The sequence below is a fragment of the Pseudochaenichthys georgianus genome, chromosome 5, assembly GCF_902827115.2.
Source record: "Pseudochaenichthys georgianus chromosome 5, fPseGeo1.2, whole genome shotgun sequence".
NCBI lineage: Eukaryota > Metazoa > Chordata > Actinopteri > Perciformes > Channichthyidae > Pseudochaenichthys > Pseudochaenichthys georgianus.
Window position 1 is genome coordinate 19495998 of NC_047507.1, and position 22203 is coordinate 19518200.

At 41.5% G+C, this 22203-nt stretch overlaps 1 protein-coding gene across 4 annotated transcripts; it reads right to left on the bottom strand.

The window, feature by feature from the left end:
• Positions 1 to 98: 98 nt before the first annotated feature.
• wnk2 (WNK lysine deficient protein kinase 2) lies at positions 99 to 21598 on the bottom strand. 4 transcript variants are annotated; one of them, XM_034083738.1, is made up of 27 exons: positions 20218 to 21598; positions 16227 to 16399; positions 15719 to 15939; positions 15139 to 15296; positions 14352 to 14440; positions 13904 to 14123; positions 12919 to 13171; positions 12333 to 12637; positions 10977 to 11009; positions 9928 to 9990; positions 9178 to 9741; positions 8965 to 9014; positions 8682 to 8844; positions 8480 to 8596; positions 8234 to 8404; positions 7896 to 7938; positions 7645 to 7785; positions 6578 to 7440; positions 6296 to 6353; positions 6130 to 6194; positions 5295 to 5884; positions 4956 to 5188; positions 4635 to 4865; positions 4349 to 4447; positions 3567 to 3611; positions 3130 to 3452; positions 99 to 2361 (listed from the first exon to the last, which is right to left on the bottom strand). In XM_034083738.1, exons 1-27 carry the CDS (start codon positions 20875 to 20877, stop codon positions 2062 to 2064), a joined length of 6231 nt encoding a protein of 2076 aa, XP_033939629.1. In that variant the 5' UTR covers positions 20878 to 21598; the 3' UTR covers positions 99 to 2061. The 4 variants fall into 4 exon arrangements, with proteins under 4 accessions (XP_033939629.1, XP_033939628.1, XP_033939627.1 ...); XM_034083737.1 differs by having other exon boundaries at positions 4373 to 4447; positions 9928 to 10335; XM_034083736.1 differs by having other exon boundaries at positions 9928 to 10335.
• Positions 21599 to 22203: the final 605 nt, after the last annotated feature.

The following is a 22203-nucleotide window of genomic DNA, read 5'->3' on the forward strand; positions in this document are numbered from 1 at the left end:
TGCAAACTCAGACAACATTAGACAATTTAGGTTCATATGTTCACAATGCACTGAAAATAAAACAAGTACAAGACTAATATTGTATGATGTCAAGCAAATATTAATTTATTATATAAGTATATACAGCTTTTGTGAAATAGTACCGATTTTGGAAAACATGATACAGTGGGCGAAAGGAACCATACACCTAGCTTGCTTTGAAAGCATTAAAGAGATCAAATACATGTGAAAAGCACAAAGAAAAAGCTGCATAGGAGACGTTTTCATGAAAATAATAATAATCCATAAACCATCATGGAAGAAATTATACCTTTAAGACAATGTATTCATTTTCAAACAAAATATCATCACACTGCAGTTTATTCATCCTGAAGAGCACTGCTTGTACTTTTGTATTATGTGGCTCTGGAAAGGTCCTTCCAAAAAATACAAAATAACCCTTATCATGTCAAAAGTCCTACTGAACAGCATTGTGGGAAATGTAGTTTTCCGTATTTCTCAAGCTTGAACCATACTCTGTCTAATATTAATATGCGAGACATTAATGAATTAGGCAAAGGTATTCTTCAGCAGTAGCTTTCCTAATAAAAGTTTTACAAGAGCTTTAAGTATTGGAAGTGAAAGTGATGATTGAGGCAGCACTATTGAAATAACTTAAAGCATGACAGTGTAATATTTGTTGGAGATCTTTGAGTTGATTCTGCCATATACATAATTAGCTTTATAAGATGATCATGTGAGGCTAGCGTTGGATAAACATCATCTAGAAAACCTATGCATTGTCATAATAAAATGTCAAACAGTTGTGGCTTCTCATCTATTCATATTCTTCATGAGCCTCTCAGATCATCATATCATCAATATGTATCAGACAACAACCAATCACAAAATAATTTCTGTAAAACCACAAAGGCAACCATATGTAAAGCGACAGACGGCATTAGAGGTATGGCATGACAATGACTTTGACTCAAGGTTGAGTCCTTCAGCCCTCCTTGTTGTATTGTTTCAATGCTAGTTTCTCTTTATAACATCCTCTTGAAGCAAACCACATCAACCTGTGCACATTCAGAATATCAGTGTATTCATGCAGGAGGTGGAAGGTTGTAGAGCAAATCCCACAAATAATTACTTCAGTGAACAAGGTTTAGTTTTACAATCTGTGATATTTTATGTCTCAACATGACCAGATAAAAGTATTTTTTTATGTTGTGTTGCTAAATTAGATGTGAAATTCCACATGTATTATTCAAATCACATCAATTACCTTTGGAGGTTAAAGCATATATAGAATATCTGGTATCTGCTTTGAATCTAAATGCTTCTCTTCATAAAACTCAAACTTCATTTCAAGGCACTCCCACAGGTGTTTTTCCACCTGAAGATAAAATTCAAGTTCATTCAAATCTCTTAAAGATATTTCAAGCGCTTGTGCTGGAAGCATTTCATCGATGAAGAATGAAACCTACCCTTGGACTGAGAGCAGAGTAAAGCAACCGGTCCTAGTGACCAGGATGTCAAGTCTTCACAGTGACGGCATGATGGTGGCTAATGAGGTGTTGCATTAAGACACATCTGCAGCACCGAGCAATGGATTATCTGATGTTATCTGTACAAACACAGAGGCTATGTACAGACTCACAATGATTCATATACACACAACCATAGAGGTGATTTGAGCAAAAAAACATGAACTATTTATATAAACGTACTATTAATGAACAGTTCATTGTATACATTTAATGAGTGGTAAGGTACATTAATAAGCTATGACAAAAATGTAATATTTTTAGCCTGATTGGTTTTATTAGGCGTCTTTACCTGTACTACTGCCATTACACTGCACTTAAGGATATATACTGCAATATGGACATGAGGTATGTTGATACGAAATAACCAAATCACTTTAAACTCAAGAGTGGATATGAGTATGTACATATGATACACATGCTGGTTAAATATATATATATATATATATACAGTATATGCACTTAAGATTGACTAGAACTATAGTGAGATTTATTTTTGGTAACGGAGTTGGAAGACACAATGCTACTTAGGTTACAGAGTCCTGGCTTTTGGGTCCGGCGTCTGATATGATGGAGCTGAAGTCGGGCTGGGGACGTCCTGGGATGAGCATACAGCAGGAAAGGCAAAGGCTCCTGAAGGAAGAGGAAAGAGCAACCCAGGCCACTGGCTAACAGAGAGAGGCGAGGACACGGCCCTGAAAGCAGCAGGAGAGCGAAGCTGACAACTGCCATGGGGCCCAGTGGAGGGGCTGCTAATGATTGTTGACCCCGGGCTATCAGGCAAGGACAGAGAAGCACTGCAGGCCTCCGGACCTGTGGCTGTCCATGATACCTAACAGGGTCAGATAATGGGCCGATTTTGAATTTCACAATAATGATTAACTGCATGTCATAAAATACAATCAATTAGAAAAGGTTATTGCTGCCCATTACATGTAACACTTCCAGGACCAAACTGTACACTTTTCTATTTACTAAAGCTAATGGGTAATTACTGTCAGTGTCAGGGAGTAATGAACTAAATATAATCAAACTAGTACTACATTGTGTGTTGTCTTAAAGGTCACCTATTATGCAAAATCCACTTTTTAATGTGTTTTATACATCAACGTGTGTAAAGAGATTCTGAAAGTTTCAGGAAAAAAGATTTGCTCTCTTTCTGTCCTGATCCATTTATATAAAAACCTGTCTGAAAATGAGCTGATCAGATTTTGGCCACTTTATGATGTCATAACGATTTTTTTGACTTGTGTAACCATTAGCCAATCACCAACCAAGGTATTTGGAGCCAAACACTTCAGAGACATGTTTTGTATATATCTGAGACCTATAATATATTGATGAAAAACAGTATAATAGGTGACCTTTAACATATACAGTAGTTTAAAAATAATTGTAATTTCCCATAATCCTAAACTAATCAAAACGCCTAGTCAATGCGTTTTGTTCTCCACTTCAGGTTGCATTATCTAAAGACTGTGGGTATATGCACAACTACCACTGTACCTCTATGATCAACTTAACTTTAAAAATATGTTTTAATCATTTTTGTTTTATATGAATGCAGAGCAAACTGGTGCACAACTAGCATGAGACTCACGTCTGAAGCACTTGTCAGCTGTCCATGTGTTCGATGCATAACCTGATTCCAGAGCTGCTGCCCACTGATGCTCAGAGACTTGGTACCAGGCCTGTGGGTGACGATAAGCACCTCCTGGGCCCAGTCCTCCATCAGCCGCTGCAGGTCTTCAGACAGGTTGTTTTCATTGGCACTCATGGATAAGCCAGTGTATGTGGCTGTCTTGTTGTTGCTGTTATTTGCCTGAGCTTGGGCCAGTCCTGTCACCGGCTGATGAGAAGGAGGCGTGGCACCGGCAGGCGGCTGCTGGGATGGATTGAAAGCCCCTGGCCCAGCTCCAGATCCTGAAGAGACACAAATACACCCATACCATGAAATCATGTTGTTGAGTTAATTTAACCGATTGAAATCAACCCGCCTTTGAACTCATTTTAGCAAGACACAGTCATTTTACGTACTGCTGCCACGCTCTTTGCCGAGACACAGACGCTTCAGTGTTGTCCCTGTAACACAAAAATACTTTATACAAATTTACATTTCCATCAGCTGGTACTAGTAATGTTAAATAACAAGATGCAGTGCAAAACAAAGATGCTCAATACTGCCACAAAACAAAGAACCAAAGTAAAAACCAAAGTAACATTCAAAGCAATCAGCCCCCTAAAATAAGTGAGTCCATTTATAAGCAAAATCATGCAAGTGAATTATCCCTATCAATGTGCATTATCAGTTTTAGAGAGATACAAAGATAAAAAGGAGAGGTTAAGAAGCAATGAGAAATTAAAAATGTTATGGCTGATTGGGGTGCATGCAGAAGTCTATTGCTTAGTAATGGATGGTGGTAAAGTTGAATTGTTCAAATAGCATCAGTATGAGACACTTGAAATGTGAAATAATGCAAATTATTTATTCAAATTAAACTTAATTTTCCAAACCTTCTGAAAAGGGTAATAGTTAATTAAACAGGAACCGTGAGTATAAATACATATATAATAATAATATAGATATTATAGTTAGTTCATCAAAATCTCTACTTTACTTTTTTACTTTCATGGGTTTGAAAAAGATAAAAGATAAAAGAAAGTGGTAAGGATGAGGCAAAGCGTTAAAAACCTGGCAGTGTTGCATAATATTTGGCAAAGACAGAGAAAAATATATCAGTAAGCTGAAAGTAGAGAAATAAAGGATGATGATTACAAACAGACAAATGAAGCTATGCGGGAAGAGAAGAGGTACAAACAGATAGACAAAGACACAGGCCCACTGAGAAATCTAGCTCGTGGCTTGCTACTCGATTTATAGGTCACTCTCTCTGAAGTTTGGGGGTTATTAGACCAGCCTGTAGAGGAGTATAATCAAAGAGGGGAGAAGATAACAGGGTAAGAAGAGCACACACTGAAATACCCAACCTTATTGTAAAAATCCACAGTCATGTATTTGTTACTTATTCTCTGTTGAATATACATGTTTACAGTCTTGTATTTGTGTAAAGACTGTCAGGCTAAGATGTTTGGTTGTGTGCTCACCTTGTCCCGGTGGAGCTTGTGTGCCAGTGCCGTCTCCTTGTAGTCCACCGTAAATATTATCAGAAGACAAAGAGCCCTTGAGGGAACAGGGCTGCTGAGTCTGCACAGGCTCTGGCGTTGAGCTGGGAAGGTGACTAGTGCATGACCGAGCCCTCCCTTGAGTGGGGAAAGACCCTTTGGCTGGAGAGCCATTTAGGCTCACTGTGGGTTCACTTGTACCTGTAGCAACAACTGAACACACACACACAGGCATCAGAATGGCATACTCATTGTGCCAGTGCTGTAAATATTCAATCTTTGACATTCTGAAAAGTGACTCACCTGTTCTGCTTGAGTCACTACTTTTGGTTGTGACATTTCTAAATTGTTGGACTAGAGGGCTGAGAAGTTTGCCAGGCTTCAGTCTGTGCTTGTTGGACTTCTTCCTACGCCCCGCAGGTGGTGCATCATGAGAAAGACCCAGGCCAGGAGGAGGAGCTTTGCCAAGCCGGCAATACAGCAATTCCACTTCCCCCCGCTGATTGGCCTGCAGCTCAGAGATCTCCCTCAGATGTCTGAGGGGATGGAAGCGGTAACATAGTGGTCACTTGAAGATAAATAACTACATATTTTCATGAAAAGACATTTAATAAGGCCAAAAGCAACTATGGCTATACTCACTTCTCCCTGAGTCTCTGTAGTTCCCTCTTCATGTCTGAGTCCTCCATCTCTGAGTCATTATCGCTGCTGGCATAGGCCGAGCCGTGCATGCCTCCATGCCTGCTTGGTGAGTCAGAGCTCTGCACACTGCTGCTGCGCCCTGAGCGACGGAGGAATGCCACTGCCCTCTTCATGAGGTCACTTCCTCTGCGCTCAGAGCGAGTATGTTGTGACGGGGTGGCAGGAGCCATCTTTGCAGGACTGCTCTCAGCCCCTGAGTCTGAGGACAGGAAACGAGCATGGACCGTGACATCCACAGCAACAGAGTTGGATGTCACGGCCCGAGGCAGAGTTTCCCTCTTGGCCATTGATGGAGGTGTGTCTAGGTAGAAATCTGGCGGGGCAGAGTATCGGCTGCAACGCATCCTCTGAGTCATGTCATCTTCTGTGCTAACCACAGAGAAACGGCCAATTGTGGTGGATTCTGATAAGGCCTCAGCCTGGATGTAGTCCTCACTGTACCCTACAGGGTGTGCTGGTGAGGCAGCGCTGCTCCAGCTCCTCCGCTTCACATCTAGTCTGTTGGCTACTTCAGGAGGAACAGAGATGATCTGCAAAAAGAAAAGAGCAAATCAGCTAAACACAAGGCATTGTGCAATGCTTCTGTTAGAGCATATGCAGTTGAACTCATCTAAAAACACAATTATACTTGCCCCTTAAAACTACAGTTGGCTAAATACCTTTTTTGTCATATTTGCTGAAACTTCTCTCAGGATATAGTGATATTTTCAGCAATATGACAAAGTTACCAACTGTGTTTAAATGTGTTTAAATGAGTAAAATCTCGTAATCGTACTTTAAATCGGCCTCTTGTTCCAGAGCAGGAGGTGGAGTGAGGAACGTGTCTTCTTGACAGGGAAGCTGCAAACATTTCAACAACAATGATCACCGTGGCACTGCCAAAATCAACAAATAGTTAATGATAGCAGGTTGTTAGATTGATTAGTGTGTGTTGTACATACCACACACAGCTGAGTCACTCAATGTGCTTAAACTATCCATTCTCTCTGGAATTTGAGGCTAAGGTGAGAGATGAACAAAACAAGGAATTATTAATTACGATAAAACTATGTATTACTTTTTTATTACACCTGTCAATGTAGACACAATCTTTAGTTGATCTCTAACTAAATATTTCTCATGAGATCTTACTGTAGATTAAATTAGAAAGTGTTTGTATTTTATGCAACTAAAATACTCTATATTTTCATTCAGTTTAACAAGTCACTGTGGATTGTACTTACTAGCTGTTCTCCTACCCTGTAGCGGCCCTCCCCTATCGGCCCCGGCGTGTTGTTTCCGGACCCTCCTGTGGCGCTATCTGGACCCAGAGGAGACTGTATGTACTCGGTGCAGGAGCCCGGGGTCTCTGCAGCACTGCCTGATGGATACATGGGAGCATATTCCTGGTAGAGCAGGTTCCTCAGCTTCTCATCCAGTGTTTTTATAGTGCTGTCCACAAAGCCTCCACGGCCAAGCCTTCCTTCACCATCTGACTCACCATGCCCTGCGCCGTGCTGGGATGGCGCAGGGCTCTGGGGTACCGAGGACATTTTGGTTCCTCCCACGCTGGAAAAAGGCTGGTGAAGCACCACAGGTTGCTGTGGGCGCTCGCTGCGTACGGCCGAGGCATAGGAGACAGACGGAGGATCTTTGGCTGAACATGGCTCCTGGAGTGGAAGTGGAGCGAGAAGAGGCACAGCCTGTAAACCGCTCACATCCAGAGATAAGGGCATAACCAGAGGGCAGCAGGGCACTTCGTCAGCCATAGCAACAGCGTATGACATGTCGGGCATCTGCAGAGTTGCATGAATTGGAGAGACGGATTCCGAAGGGGATCCCCGTGACTCATCAATCGGGAAAGACGTATGTGGGGGCAAAGTTTGTGCTTTGGCAGGCTGAGCATGATGAACACTGGGCTGCACCGAGCTGCCAGCAGGCACCCCTGATGTCACTGACTGAAGGGTCGGGGGAGCAGAAACAGGGGGAGACAGGGTAGCTAAGAAAAGAGGGTCTGTGTTGGACATTATCGGAGGGCTACAGAATCCATAGACGTCATAGGTGAAGCCTCCACTTCCACCAGACATTGTGGAAGACGACCCTTCTTCTGCAGGACACAACAATCAAGATGAGAGAAAATTCTTTCAATTAGTGTAAATATATACCAACTTTTTTTTGTAACCTTTTATTTAAAAGCTATTATTGCACACCAGAGCTTTAGGCTGCAATTCATCCAGCTGCCACAAAGTAGTGCTATTGTTCTATGAAGCTGTATATTTTGTCTGAAATCGCTCTGTAGCAACAAAGTCACCTCTGGGTTTTGCAGTGACACTGTCAGCAGGCTGGGTAGTGGTGGAACTGCATGGAGACTGTGTAACAGTCCCATCAGACGGGGTCTCCTGGCTGGATGTGGGCGTCTCCTCAACGGGGCAAATTATGAACCATCGCTTTCCTGTGTGAAGAATTGTTCAAACAATTTCCACTTATTTTCTTCCAGGTGAATGTGACATTCAAAATGAAGACATGCAGATGGATACAATATGAAGGGCATTATTGTTTTACCGTTCTGCTGATAGACAGGCTGATGTGCTCCAGGCTGCTGATACTGCAGAGAGAAAGACAGATGACAATGAGCTAAGTCAATATTATTCTTGCCATTCTGTATTTAAATGTCTATAACCATATCTGATTGAGGGAGTAAAGAACTACATATAATCCAAATAATATTTGCAGTCAATTCTAATCGTTCAAATTAATTAATATTTGCATACTGATTCAGGTAGCTAAATTACCAGGACAGTAATGATCAAGCTGTAAAATATGAAAGTTTAGGACATTTTTAGTTGTTTAGATTGCACAAGTCAAGCGTTACAAAAGTTGACGAGTATAGTCCCTCTTACCTCTCCTGCCAGTCCTTCAAATATCTGGAATTGTTCAGGACTACAACTTAGGGCGGAGACCCTTTCTCCCTCAATGTCTTCATTCAGCATGTCTTCAGCTTTATCCACAATGTCCTTTAGCTGGTCAATGAAGATCTCTTTCTCTATCAGTAAGATAAACCCATTCTCTACCTGTAAGCATACAATTTAAAATATGTTAAACAGTGTCATAAATATAACCAAATAATTGTAAAAGCTTCAACTAACCATGTAAGTGGCAATTTCCTCTGGAGCATCTCCATCCAGATCAAATTTAAAGGTCACCATTTTGTGGTTGTGTGTCTCCAGCTGGCATTCAACCATTTTATCACCAGTGTTGCAAACCTGTGTGGGCAGGAAATACACTTAACAATCATACAACTCACAATTTGTAAAAAACTATAACTTCAAAAATGATAGCATGACTCACATTTAGCATGCTCAGTTTGGGTTTGCTGGTCCTCTCTTGCCGGGAGCGTGTGCGGGCAGACTTGCGGTGATGCTTCCTGGGTTTTCCGTCCCCCTTCCCTCCACTAGCCAAGCTGTCATAGCCATCACTTGTTTCCTTACCAGATGCCACATCAGAGTTAAAACTATAAAATAAAAAGTTTAACACTTTACCACCTCTATGTCGGTGTCAGCATTTTCATCACACAAAGTTCTATAGAATCTGTTAATAGCTGAAAAAACTGTGAAAATCTTGACACACACACCTGTCATAGGCATAATTGGGTAAACCTATGGGTTTGTCTTGAAGCGCATCCTGAAGACAGAGAATTGTGCATGTACAAAACAGTTAGGAGACCTTGGTAGAAGTTTCATTATCTACAGAAGGGATTCTTGCAAGAATATATAAAACATGCTGTTTTAATAAGTATATATGCATATGTGTATTGATCAATATTACACTCAAAAAACATACACACCTCTAGACAGGACTCTTGTTGAAGGGTGCCGGATGCAGAGGTGGACTCAAAGTTTTGCTGAGTTGTGGCCACGCTGGCACTCTCAGACACTGAGCCTGCTGTCTGGATGCCAGCAGGCTGCAGAACTGCAGCTGGGACAGAAGCTGCAACAGGGGCTTGGGCTAAGCTTTTCGATAAGTCTTTTGGTGATTCAAAAGGGAGATCTGACGCAGAAATTGGTGCTTGAACTGGGGCTATCGTTTGCACTGCCGTCGGAACTTGTATTGGGACTGACAGTGGGTCATTAACAAAGGTTGGATCCATAGTTTGAGGCATGACTTCAGCTTGATATGATGCTGAAAGCGGTTGGTTTGGTGCTGCGACCAGAGCTGGTGTTTGTGTTTGGGACTGCGTTTCAACTAGAGCTGGACCTAAGATTGAGGCTGCAGTTGAAACTGTAGGAGCACTTGTTAAGTCTTGGACAGCTGTAGACATTTCTGCATCTACTCCACTTTCCCAGAGACGAGTCTGTACAGCAGGCAACCCAGGGTGGATCAGGGCAACATTACCCTGTGGTGGAATCATCTTTACCAGGAAACAATAGCACATTTAGGGAATTGTTCATCAATAAATTACAACTGGTTCATATTTACCTCTAAATCCCTAAACACAAGCCCTGCATGCATTATATCAACAAGACACATTGCTACCTTAGTATTAGAGATTTCCAATGGCCCAACCACAACAGTGAGAACTAAGCTAAATATTCACCTGAACAATTGGCTGAGCCAATTCCTGCTCAGGGTAGGGGGCAGGGTATGGGATAGGTTGTACCTGGGAGAGAGGTAATGAATGGGTGGTATGGAAGATAAAGTTTGTCTGAGATGTCAGAGGGCCGCCCTGCTGCTGAGGCACTGCGGAGGACATGTACATAGCTAAAAGTGGAATAGGGAGTGCAAAGTTAGGCATGTGCTGAGGTGTGGACAGAGGGGTCTGAGGGGACCCGAGAGAGGACAGGGCAGAGTTAGAGGTCAGAGTAAGGGAGGGTTGGTGGAGTAAGGGTGAGTAATGGGAGCTAGACATAAGAGGGCCACTGCTGCTGTAGGCACATGGCAGAGGAGTAAGGGGGATGGAGGAGGGCTTGAGGCACCCTATTTGAACAGGATATGGTGAGGAAAACTGGGAAAGAATGGAAAATGATCAAAAATGAACAAAGGCAACCAGTCGATAGAAATAACATTCAGATAGGCCCTTTATGTATGACCTACTAACATCTGTAAGATGTTTCTACCAAGTTATCTACCATAATTTGATGTTTCTAAGCAAATTCACACATAATTTACATTTGCCACCCATTTGCTTTTATTCTATGCAAGCAAGGGTATGAAAATATTGCTTCCTGTAGCGAAGCAAATTTGCATCTTTGCATCGTGGGAATTTGAAGTTTGGTGAACTTTCACGCAAATATCGCCATGGCAGGGGATGGTCACTGGTCTTTATGTGTGACTGTGCGCTAATGCTTCTACAACGCGTAGACAACGGGCAGGAGCGGGGAAGGAGGACTGGAAAACTGGTAGGTGTGTCAGCAGGACTCAGGTGAGGAGTGGGCTGCTCAGCAGATAACAGCTACGAAAACAATGGAGAGTATAAGCTGTGTGACAAAGTGATTTCTGCATTAAACTTAAGAAATTGTAGTCTAAGCTCCACTTTAAAAAAGGGAGCTGCGTGGCAGGCAGACTTCATTTGATCCAACTATTCTGTGGTGTTTGTAGTGTATGTACTGTAGCGCACAGTTAAGTTAAAATAAATGTTTGCCATACCTGGGGCAGGACAGCAGCTTGTTGAAGTTTGCACTAAATGGAGTAAAGGCAAATAGGAAGGAAACAAATGTAAAACCATTTACATTGACATATACACACACAAACAAATACTGTACAATATGTGATGAGGAATTTAAAACGGGTATCAGATGCAGTTTGTACCCACCTCACATGCAGATATAACTCAAAATAGTGTGCTTTCAGATAGCTGGTACCACTAAATAGCACAATAATCTCCTCTATGTTGAAATGTGTTGGCTATCTGTAACTGGTGACACTGAATGCCGATGATAGAATCAGTATCTCTAAATATCAAACAAGCATTTGGGACAATTCTCTCTGTTGGCAAGTGTTGACTTCCAAGGTTTGGCCTTCTTCTTCTGCTTTTTTGTGTCTCACTTAAGCTGTTGCCAGGGCCTGTCGCAGTTGGTGCATGCAGTACCTGCTCCTGGGTGGGTGGGTCAGTAAACTGTGGCTGTGGATTGGGGTATGCAGCTGGGAAGCTCTGTGCTGTCTGCCTACTCTGGTGCATAGTAGTGGCTGGTGTAGATGAATCCGAAATAGTCTGTCAGAAAACATATAGTGGGGTTTACATGCATTGGGCCCTGTACACGGTCATGTTTGTGTAATTTAACAAGTAATGCGATAGAAGATGATGTGATGGAAAAGTGGATCAGAAGAGATATCCACCCTCATATTAACTCAGTGGGAGCACCATTTTGAGGGTGGGGAAAGATGTGAAGGGGAAGTCACTGGGTCTGGTTGACTGTTTGAGAATAGGGCCAAAAAGAAAAAGAAAAGTGTATGTAGGAGATGTGGGTGAGCCGGGGTTAGAGACTGAAGATAAATTAGCAGATGTGGAGAAAAAGTGTATATTTTTGTGTCACAGAGATGCTCCTCCCTTTGTCTTAACCATCATGAGGAGAGACATGCAAGCCTTTCATTGGCGGTGGGGGCTGTGGCGCTCAGACGGAGGGAGGAGGGAGGCAGTAAACTCAGGGGACGCAGAGGTGAATTGAAATGACTTGCTGAGTCATGATGTGAGTGTGTATGTGGGGGCATTTGAGAAGATAATAATGATGGATTATGGGCTGAGTTAGAGGATACGAAGCCTGTGGCATGCGCTGAGTTCTATGCTATTGGTTAAGCTAGATCCTGTGGTGGACATAGAGAGGGGCTTTTATTCATTGTCTTAGTGAGAGAGGGTTTTCTAACCTTAATGCCTGACATGGTAGGACCTTCTAACACACTGTTGTCATAACATACAAGGCAATTGTTGCAGTGTAAAATTCCAAAGATTTCAATGAAAAAAGTTACGAAAGTTTCCACAGAGAAATTAGAAATGCTGTCACTCACGGTTTGAGACTGATAAGGCCCCTGGTGCAGTTGTGCTGCAGGTTGATGATAGGCCCCAGAATGCAGCTGATCTGTGGTTTGCTGGTAGGCCCCCTGGTGTAATTGAGAGGATGTTTGTGTGTAGCTTTCTTGAGAGGCCTGTGCTGTGGGTTGCTGGTATGGCCCCTGGTGTTGAGGCTCAACCAGAGCAGGAGGACTGTAGATCATCTGAGCTGTGGAGATGGGCTCTGGAAGCGATTGGTTGAAGATACTCTGCTGATTATTTAGATCATCTAATCGCATGGCAGGGCCCACTCCGCTGTCAGCTGTAATAACAGAGTGAATAAAACATTACATTTCTCAACAACGTCCTCTGCAGGAAGGACGGACACAGGGAAAGGACAGGGGGAAAATCTCATTAAAATTCAAAAGCTGGATGATGATGTCTTATGATGACTAATCGGTTTTACTCGGATGCTGCAGTCTCATTTACTTTCAAATATACCAATTTAACGATTCATAGCAGTGTGTCCTGTCCTGTTAATGGATTCATGAGTTTGTATGATGTAGGATACGTTCATGTGTTTTACTGATTGCAGGTTCTCACATGTGGAAGACGTGGTGGCTGGCACGGTGCAGACCAGAGTCTTTTGCTCCACCTCCTGTTCCTCACCATCTGTCGTAGCTAATGTGGCTGCCTGTGGCACGGCGGGTCCGAGCACCGTCAGGAGGTTCGGCTGCGGCTTCTTCACAGCTGGAGAGACAGTCCGCTCCCTTTTCCATTTAATGAAAGCCACGCGGTCCCGGATGGACTTCCCAACTATCTTTACATCACAGTCCAGAAAAAAACCTGATTCCACCTACAGGACACAGGTTAGATGATCACTGCAGCTAAGAACAAACTAAGGTTGTAATTCCACAGCATATGTAATCAATAAACAAATTGACATTCATTACATGGGAGAGCACAGATCAACCGATCAGTTGCCTTTAGTTTTAATCAATAATTACATCAAGCGTATGATTACTGACATGACCACTAAACCAGATACATTACACCTAACTAAAAGGGCCCAGAATTGTGTCAAGACACTTCTGTATAAAGAACCCTTTGTAGTGCATTGATACTACATAGTTAATAATCCACAACAAGTTGTCCTGATATATAAAGGCATCTCTTTGAATTACCTCCACTCCCTCATTGTGTGTCACCGTGCCTAGAAGAACAAAGAAGTATTGTTGCTATGGTTACCTGCAGCTTCATCTTCCTTACGCACTGAATTGAAGCTATTTTTGAAGTGTCAATGAATTTCAACAGACACAAGCCAGTCAATAAAAAATTGGTATTTTCAAAGAGTCGACAAATGAAGTTTGTGGGACAGAAAAGTGAGTTAGGGCCGGTGAAAAAGCAAAGGTCAATCGATATCCAAACAAGTCTTAAGACAAAAGGGATCAGTCCTTTGTTTAGATCTCCTGATTGTTCTAGTTTAGTACACCTATATACCCCCAATGGCATACACGTTACAACTATTTTCTGTGCATATTTATCAAAATACAATGATTATTTTTGGTAATTCAAAGATTTTGTTTACCATTTCTTGGGCAACAACCTCTGGGACCTCATTAACCAAGTCAAAGGAAAACTCGATGGCACCAGTTTCCTTGTACTTCCCCTTCAGCTTTTTTGTATCCTCAACCCACAGCTTCAAGGCAATGGATGCTTTCTTGCCATCATCGTCTTCATTAAGCTCTACCCTCACGCCTGTATCCTCTGCAAAAAAGGCGTGATTCAGGAGGTCCTTGATGGAGTACCTGCAGGAAACAAACAAACATCAGATACTGCCCTGGGCTACGGGCCACGATGATAGTGACCTCACATCAATGATGCATAACACACAATAACATTGACTGGGCCAGAGCCAAATAATGGTATTGACGTCACACAGCAGGAACAGAAACAAAAGAACACAGGGTTTTGTTAAAAGTCAGCCTCTATCTATATACAATATGCGTCACTGCCAAAGGTCCAGCTCCCCTTACCTTTCTTCCCATCTGTGGCAGATACATTCCCCGATTATTTCCTTGATTTCTGGGTCACTGACTTTGCTGTAGCTAGCAGGTTTTACCCCCTGCAATACAAACATTAGCATTAGCATTTATAAACTCAAGAAATTACAAATAGCAGTCCTTAGTGTGTGACTACATACCAGGAAGTACAGAACATGCTGTCTGCAGGGTAATAAAACATACATTCAAAACCCATTTCTCCCTGGAATCTTGACTCTGGGGATTAAAAATCTACTGCGGTACAATAGGTTTTCTTTGGCACTGAAAAGATTAAATGAGTGTTGAAATTAAATGAGAAAGGATACAAAGTGTAAGACGGAGTCATTTTTTAAATAAAAAAGTATTTAACTTTTGCTAGTTAAGGTCAGACTAAATGTGTGTATGCACTGAAAATATAATAAATAATGTAATGTAATTCTTAAGATGTAAATTCACCCTTGCTTTGATGACTAGTAGTTTTGGCAGCTTATGTTAGCAAACATTTCTACATCTCACTTATAACTCTTAATGAGATTTCAAGACGTACTTTAACAATGAATAAATGTGGGCAGGTGTCATCAATTTTTAACAAGTTAAAGATTGTGTGGTTATTCAGTCCATCAAAAAGCATTTGATTATTTATCGTGAAAACAATCATTGGCTGCAAACCCTGTAAATCTCTCCAAGATTAACAGTCGATATTTATGTATTTCATTAAGGACAGCTAATCCTGACTTAAAGCAGTTGTAATAGAATTTGACAGTCTTAAATGTGATCTTACACTGGTGACTTTTCGGTAGATCTGAGCAGCATTTTGACACTCAGAGTAGGGATATTCTGAGGTGGCCATCTCCAGCATACACATCCCAAAGGCGTAGACATCCACAGACTCATCATAGTGCTCCTCATACATCTCTGGGGCCATGAACTCAGGAGTGCCTAGAGAATAATGCAAGAAAACACGGATAAATGATAAAGTAAAATGCAGTTTTAAGCGTGGCATCCTATTTCAGAGGGATCAATATCAGTGTCAAGGACTGAAACCCAACACAGCTGTTTTTAGTAATCACTCACAAGACAGACAAGAGAAAAATTGTTGGGATGCAACTTTGAAACTTTGATTTGATGTTAATCTTTGTTTTAAAAAAACGTGTTCAATCAAAGTTTAAGGGCCAGATATTTCCCTCAGGAGTTGTTGGTCTTACATACTCCAGGTAACAGAGTCAAAACAAATGAATGCAAATGTTGCTCTGTATCATTTCCAATATCATTTTAAAAGGTGATAATGTTTCAACTGGAGCAGAGGGCATAAAGAGTTACTGCAGGTTTAAAATATATCTCTCATAAAGACAAGGATTTACCGATAACACTTTTAGCAAAAGAGGCCCTTTTCAGTGTCGCTAGGCCCAGATCGCCTATTTTGACAGAGCCTGTAGGACCAGTGATGAAGATGTTGTCACACTTCAGATCTCTGTGGATGATTGGAGGGGTCCTTGTGTGGAGGAAGTGGAGGCCTTTGAGAATCTGCCTGCACCAGCTCCTAAGAACTTTAGGCTTCATCACCTTAAAGCGCTTCAGATACCTGTGGGACGAAGGAGATGTTCAAGTTGTCACCAGGTAAATACTTTTCGGGTTCAAACCACATTGACTAAAAATAAAGGCAATATGTATAAAACTTGATACACATGATGTTGACCATCCAATGGTCATTAAACTGTAAGGTGAACTAATATTAGGAGACTAATTATGTGCAACTTACAATCAGTGATCTACTGATGGGTATAAGGATGAAAAGGACACACATGAGCTAAGACGGAAAACATACCATGACTTCAATAATTATAAAAAAGGGTTTTAATATAGACTTACGTTTTAAGTGTCCCTGAGGTCATCAGCTCTGTCACCAGAACGATACATTTTTTCCCTTTAACCGGTGATTCCCAGAAGTCATAAAATCGCACGATGTTGGGATGCTGGAGAGCCTTTAACATCTCTGCCTCCTCTTTGAACCTCTGTCTCTCGACTTTTGATAGTTTCCGTTCCTACGAAAAAAAAATGTTGAATGTAAAATAATGAATTCTAGGTTCACCCACTCACTTTTGTCAGTATGCTAGAGCCTTATCGTAGGAGAAGCTCCAGTGCTGTTTAATTTATCCAAATTGAACAAGTTGTGGAGGGGGAGGAAGAAGGTGCTGAATCATCGTCGTTTTCAGTGTTTTTCGAATATTCTGACAAGAGGTAAAGGAAGATAAAAATCCCCTTTAAACCTTCTTTAAATAGTGTACCATTCCTTCAGATGTGGGCACTCCGTTACAAATGCCTGTGGCTCATGTTAAGAGTGAACACAGCATTGGCATTTTGGTATGTAAACATGCAGGACTGAACCATCTACTTAATTTGATCTGTGTGTAAAACACAGGACTCAATAAACTCACCCATTGTGAGTAAAATCCTGAGTGGTGTGATACAGAGACAAACACATCTGTCATGCCGGATAAACAAAAGATTATATTTCATTATGACGTATTTTTAATCAGTTAATGTCAAATCTGCTGCTGGTTAAAAATAAAAAAGTAATATAAGAAAATAACAATAAGAGTTTTAAACAGCCACTGGAGATTCCTTCTCATCCATCAAAGAATACAAGACATAAAAAAGAACATAATCATTAATGTTAATGTTCAATTCTTCAGAGTTTAAATTGTATCTTTGGGTAACACGCCTGAGTGAATCCTTGTATACTCGATCAATATGTTGGCCCCTGCCTTCCCTGAACCGCTGTATAAATAGTAAAACAGCTGACGGGCGAACATCCTACATTTCTGTTCTCTCCAGTCAGCATGGCAGATACAACCCAATGGCCTCAGCCTCCACAAAATGCTGAATGACCTCTGGATTTTTTTTCCTGTTGTCTCAATGCACACATTTTAATGGCAACGATAAGGTTGAATGTAGTATTTCAAATGTCTGGAATTCAACAATAACCTCTTGTACATCACTTCGCATTGATTGTTGACTGATGCTGGGGAATCAGATTTCATTCAGTGTGGACTGAATGACCTATGCAGTGTGCAGCATTACATGCTCGATTACGAGCGGCATCGTGAAGTATATGCCTCACCTGCTTCAGCCCTTTTCATAATGGTGATTCTCATTAATAACAAATATATTACAGTAAAACTATCTTTCTGGTAACATTGTCCAATTTTACAGGAAGTGTATACAGGTTAGTAATGGTTCTTGGCAGAGAGAAGGTCTGAGCAGGGTGTGGCACACAACAAAGAATCTTCATTTTGAACAATAAAAGCATAGAACAACAATATATGAATAGCAGGTTTTTCTCAATAAGTGTGGATTGATGAAGAGACTAATGCTGAAATGAATATAAATATAGTATTCTTGAATTGCTGTCTATGAAACACTATGAGTGTATCTTGCTGTCCTTAGCTGAACCACTCTCCTCTCTCTTTCTGTCTTGGTGCAGAGGGCTGCATCAGCAAGATTCACTCTCCACTCTCCAGTTTTAGTATTCTTAATTAAGCCATCAAACACGACAAATAATGTGCAACAGTGAGACACAGATCTCAAGCTGGTGAAATGTTTTGGCAGTTTACTGAATTAGGTTGCATCATTTGCTCACTTTGGGTAACAAATTGCTGTTTAATAATCATTCATTGAATAAATAAGTAACAAGTCCAGCAGGTTGTTCTGCTCCACAACAAGCACTGGCGTCTTTTTAAATCTGATTTATAAAACTTTTAATGAAAATCTATGTATTTTGCTGTCTCATTCTTAGTTTTACCCTCAAACACACACAGTATCTATATATCTATTTAAGTTGCAGCAGCATTGTGTGAGTGATGCACACAAGCTCTGCAGGGCAAGGCCTTATCTCGAGGGACAGAATGGTTGAATCATCACTAAATCTCATAAAAACCTGCTCAGACGCAAATAGTTACTCTAAAAAAACATTAGGGCCTTACCCGTAAAGACTTGGATACTAAACGTATACTCAAAGCTGAGAGGAACCAGGCTAAAATGTGGGTTGAAGCCAGGACAATTCATCACCTTTTGCACAATCATTTAGGAACACATTTCCTTAATTCCAACAAGGGTTGATTGAAGTTGCCCATGCAAATAATGCTCGTTATATGTATAATATACATGTGCATACAAAAAAATGGTGAACTTCACGTAGCCTCACTTGAATCTGGACCTGTGTTGTTGCCAACAAAAAGCTGTGAGATAAGCACAACGTAATAGTGATTTCATTCTGTGTCTAAACCTTATTGAGTTGTGCTGTGATTACTTATTCCCCCGGGCCTGATGGGGTGAACCTGAGTTCTGCAACAGTAGGAAGACAAAAAAAAAAAGCATCAGCTCTGGTCGTTATCAAGCCGCACCAAACCTATAAAATACTGCTGCAGGGCTGCGTCTCAAAGTCACAACCAGTATCCTCATTATGGTCACTTTAAGATAGACTGAAGTTCATAAATGTATGTTGAGCTCCAATACACAGGTAGCTAGCGCATTGACTCAAACAACGCATCTAATCGAAGTCTGATTAAAACAATATTTGATGGGAGAAAATGTAATGATGTTTTAATGACTTATTTCCAAGAAACTCATGAGCACATCACTGGTAAACACAATATTTAAAGTAGTGCTTTAGCATGACTCAGTCTTAGACAACTGTCCATTATATCAACTAATAGAAGATGTGAACTATTGACAGTGGCTGAACCAAATCCCAGGGTTGTTTCCCTGGTAGTAATTTGCTCTATGCAGGCTGTAAAAGCTTAGCAAATATAAATCCTAAAAGTTGATACATTAGTTAGTGATACAGTAAGCTGTCACTGCTATGTTTGTATTAGCTCCATGCTAAAATGATGACTAATTAAAGTGTCAAAAGATTACCTGGCAACACTGTGAATGGGCTAAACACTGTTAAGGTGTGAAGGCTGAAATACTTTGATTTAATTTAGTTATATCTCAAGGAAGTATACAGCTGAAAATTAGAAAATTAAAGTCTTGTAATGTCTTTGATAAACACAAAACTACATGATAAAGAAACATTAAGGGTGGGAATTATGAGAGGAAAGGCTGGAGCAAAGTGAGTGCTGACAAAGAGAACATGACTGACAGTCACCTCCTCCTCACTATGCCCTGTAACATTACTCTGAATAATGCCTTTTCTCAGTTGGAAACAAACGCAGTAACTCATCTGGTGCTGTAAAGCATATAGTACCTCAGCAATATCAGAGTATAAAAAACAATGGAACAGAACTATTATGTTGATACAAATCTTTAAATCAATGAAAAATAAAAACACAACTAACTGCAGACAATTTCAACCAATACATGCCAAGAAATACAAATAAATAGACAGATAATCTGACAAATATTCACATTCACTCTATCGGGTGGATTTTGAGGCATCTGTAAGAAGTTAGTGTCACTTTGTCATGCAAGGTGCATATGACGCTTTACTGGTATACTACCTGAGAGACTCCTGACGGAGAGTTTGTAAAATCCTAGAATTGATTAAGTAGCAGTATCATTAAACTAGTCCTTTGTTTTGTTGAGAGAAACATCTTGGGTTACCTTTGGCTGCAAAATTACTTTTTGGGCTCATTGTTGTTTTTTAACAAACCACACAATGCTGTTAGAGATAATAGTCATATAATAATAATAATAATGATAATAATAATAATAATAATAATAATAATAATAATAATAATAATAATAATAATAATAATAATAATAATAATGGGTTTCATTTGTAATGCACTTCATATTTGATGACAAATCCCGAAGTGCTATCAGTGTAATGTTGGCCTTGAATGATGAATGAACCCACCTGGAGTTCACACCATGCCACTTCGACCCAGGTGTCGGTGTCAAGACCTTTATAGACAGTCTTGAAGGACCCTCTTCCCAGCTCAATGTCAAACTTGAGAAAGCGCCCTCCAGGTGAAGTGGACACAGCCTTCATCCCTGGCTCCTCTTCGTTCTCGTCACTTCCGGCTTTACCTGAAACGTCCGAAGGCGCCACCTCTACCTTTGCCTCGGCTTCGCTCCGGTGTCTCTTCTCCTCATCTGCACTCTCTGAGGGGTTGTCCTTCTTCCCCACCTGGCTCTCCGTGATGGACGTCTCCTGGAGGTCCAGGCGGGTTCCTTGCAGAACCCGGGTTCGAGTCCTATCAACGATGGTCCTCAGGTCAATGTTCAGCACCGGGCTGCTGTTGACAGGCTCCGGCGTGTCCACCGGCTGCTGCTCCTCGGAGTCTGACAACCACAAACTCCGCCTGATGAACCTCTGGCGGACCAGCGCGCGGTAGTCTGTGGAGGGGTATGCGCTGGGGTCACTGGCTCCTCGCAGGCCTGCCATTTGGATGTTATTTACAATGTGGTCCGTCCCATTCTGATATATAGCCCTACTGCCGTTTGCATTAATGTCCGAATCTAAATTGGGTGCTGAGGAAAATGTGGATCCCAGTGGCGCCGAATCCGAATCCATCCCTGTTGCTCTGTTAAGCGCTTATCGTAGACATAGTGCAGAGAAGATGATGCTCCTCTCCCGGCGGTGAGAGAGTTTACTGCCTACCTGCAACACTCGCATGCAGTGACGCAGTTCGCCAGCACAGGATGGATGTATGGCCTTGTGCTTCAAATGTGTTTAGGAAACATAACACCCCCACAAAATGTCCAGCTCGGAGGATGCGCGCATTGCCACCTCACGCCCCGGTCCACCTTGCTGCAATACAGCACGGAGCTATTCAAGTTAAACCTAATGTTATTGCCAGGTCAACATGAGCTCACGAACACAGTTCCCTCCACATCGTATAAGGTCTGCTCCAGCGCAAACTATATAATGTGATTTGTTCCGCAGACAAACCGCTAGCCTGTGTGAACAGAGGATGTTTAGGCTGTTTCGCTCACTAATCCCTGCAAAGTCACATCACGGGAAGACCAAGAGCGCAGCTGTCATCCCCTGTAAACACTCATCCAGCGTTTGATGCAAATGAATAGCAGGTGTTCCGGGTGAAAATGAGTTCCGAGATGTGCGACCTCAGCTTCTTTGCGTCGCTCCTTTAACTATCCTCCGTGCTCTCCTAACAGTCCCGGGGAGTGCAGGATAGAAGCGATTATCAGAGATGTCTCACTGCGGCACAGTTTCCCTCAGGTCAAATACATCTGCTCATCTGTCGTGCAGTTTATATGACTGCTGTCTTCCTGTATTTAATCTCGTCCAGGTTTAGGAAAACTAGAATATTTCACGGCACAGCCCACGCCCCTAGCAACAACACGTATCCAATAACTCGGCACGCTTTTAGGCGGCACCCTAGCCTCCCGTGACAGAGGCTGCATGGACCCTATGCACGGACCACATTTCCGTCCGATGGTGACGCGGTAAGCTTCCTGTGAGGAACGTACACATATATATATGTATATATACATATATATATATATATATATATGTAACGTACCAACCAAAAGGGACGCTGCTAGGGTTTATGGGCTACCGTGTAAAACGCACCGGAGACCATCTTAATACAATGGGGGGCACATAACATACGCTAGTAATTAAATAAAGTGCTTTCTAAAATTCTATTTAGAAACACAGCATAGGCCTACATTGTTTCACCTTGGTTTTATCTGAATTATTTTATAATTAAAATATTGTTTTAAAATTACTTTTTATATACTTGTTGTACTATTATATTATAAGCATATATACAGTATGTCATGCTATTATATTAGCCTATTATACTGCAGCCTAGGTGAGACCAGGGTTAGTTGGCACACTTTTCACCAACTGTATTTCTCTGGCAAAATCTATGAT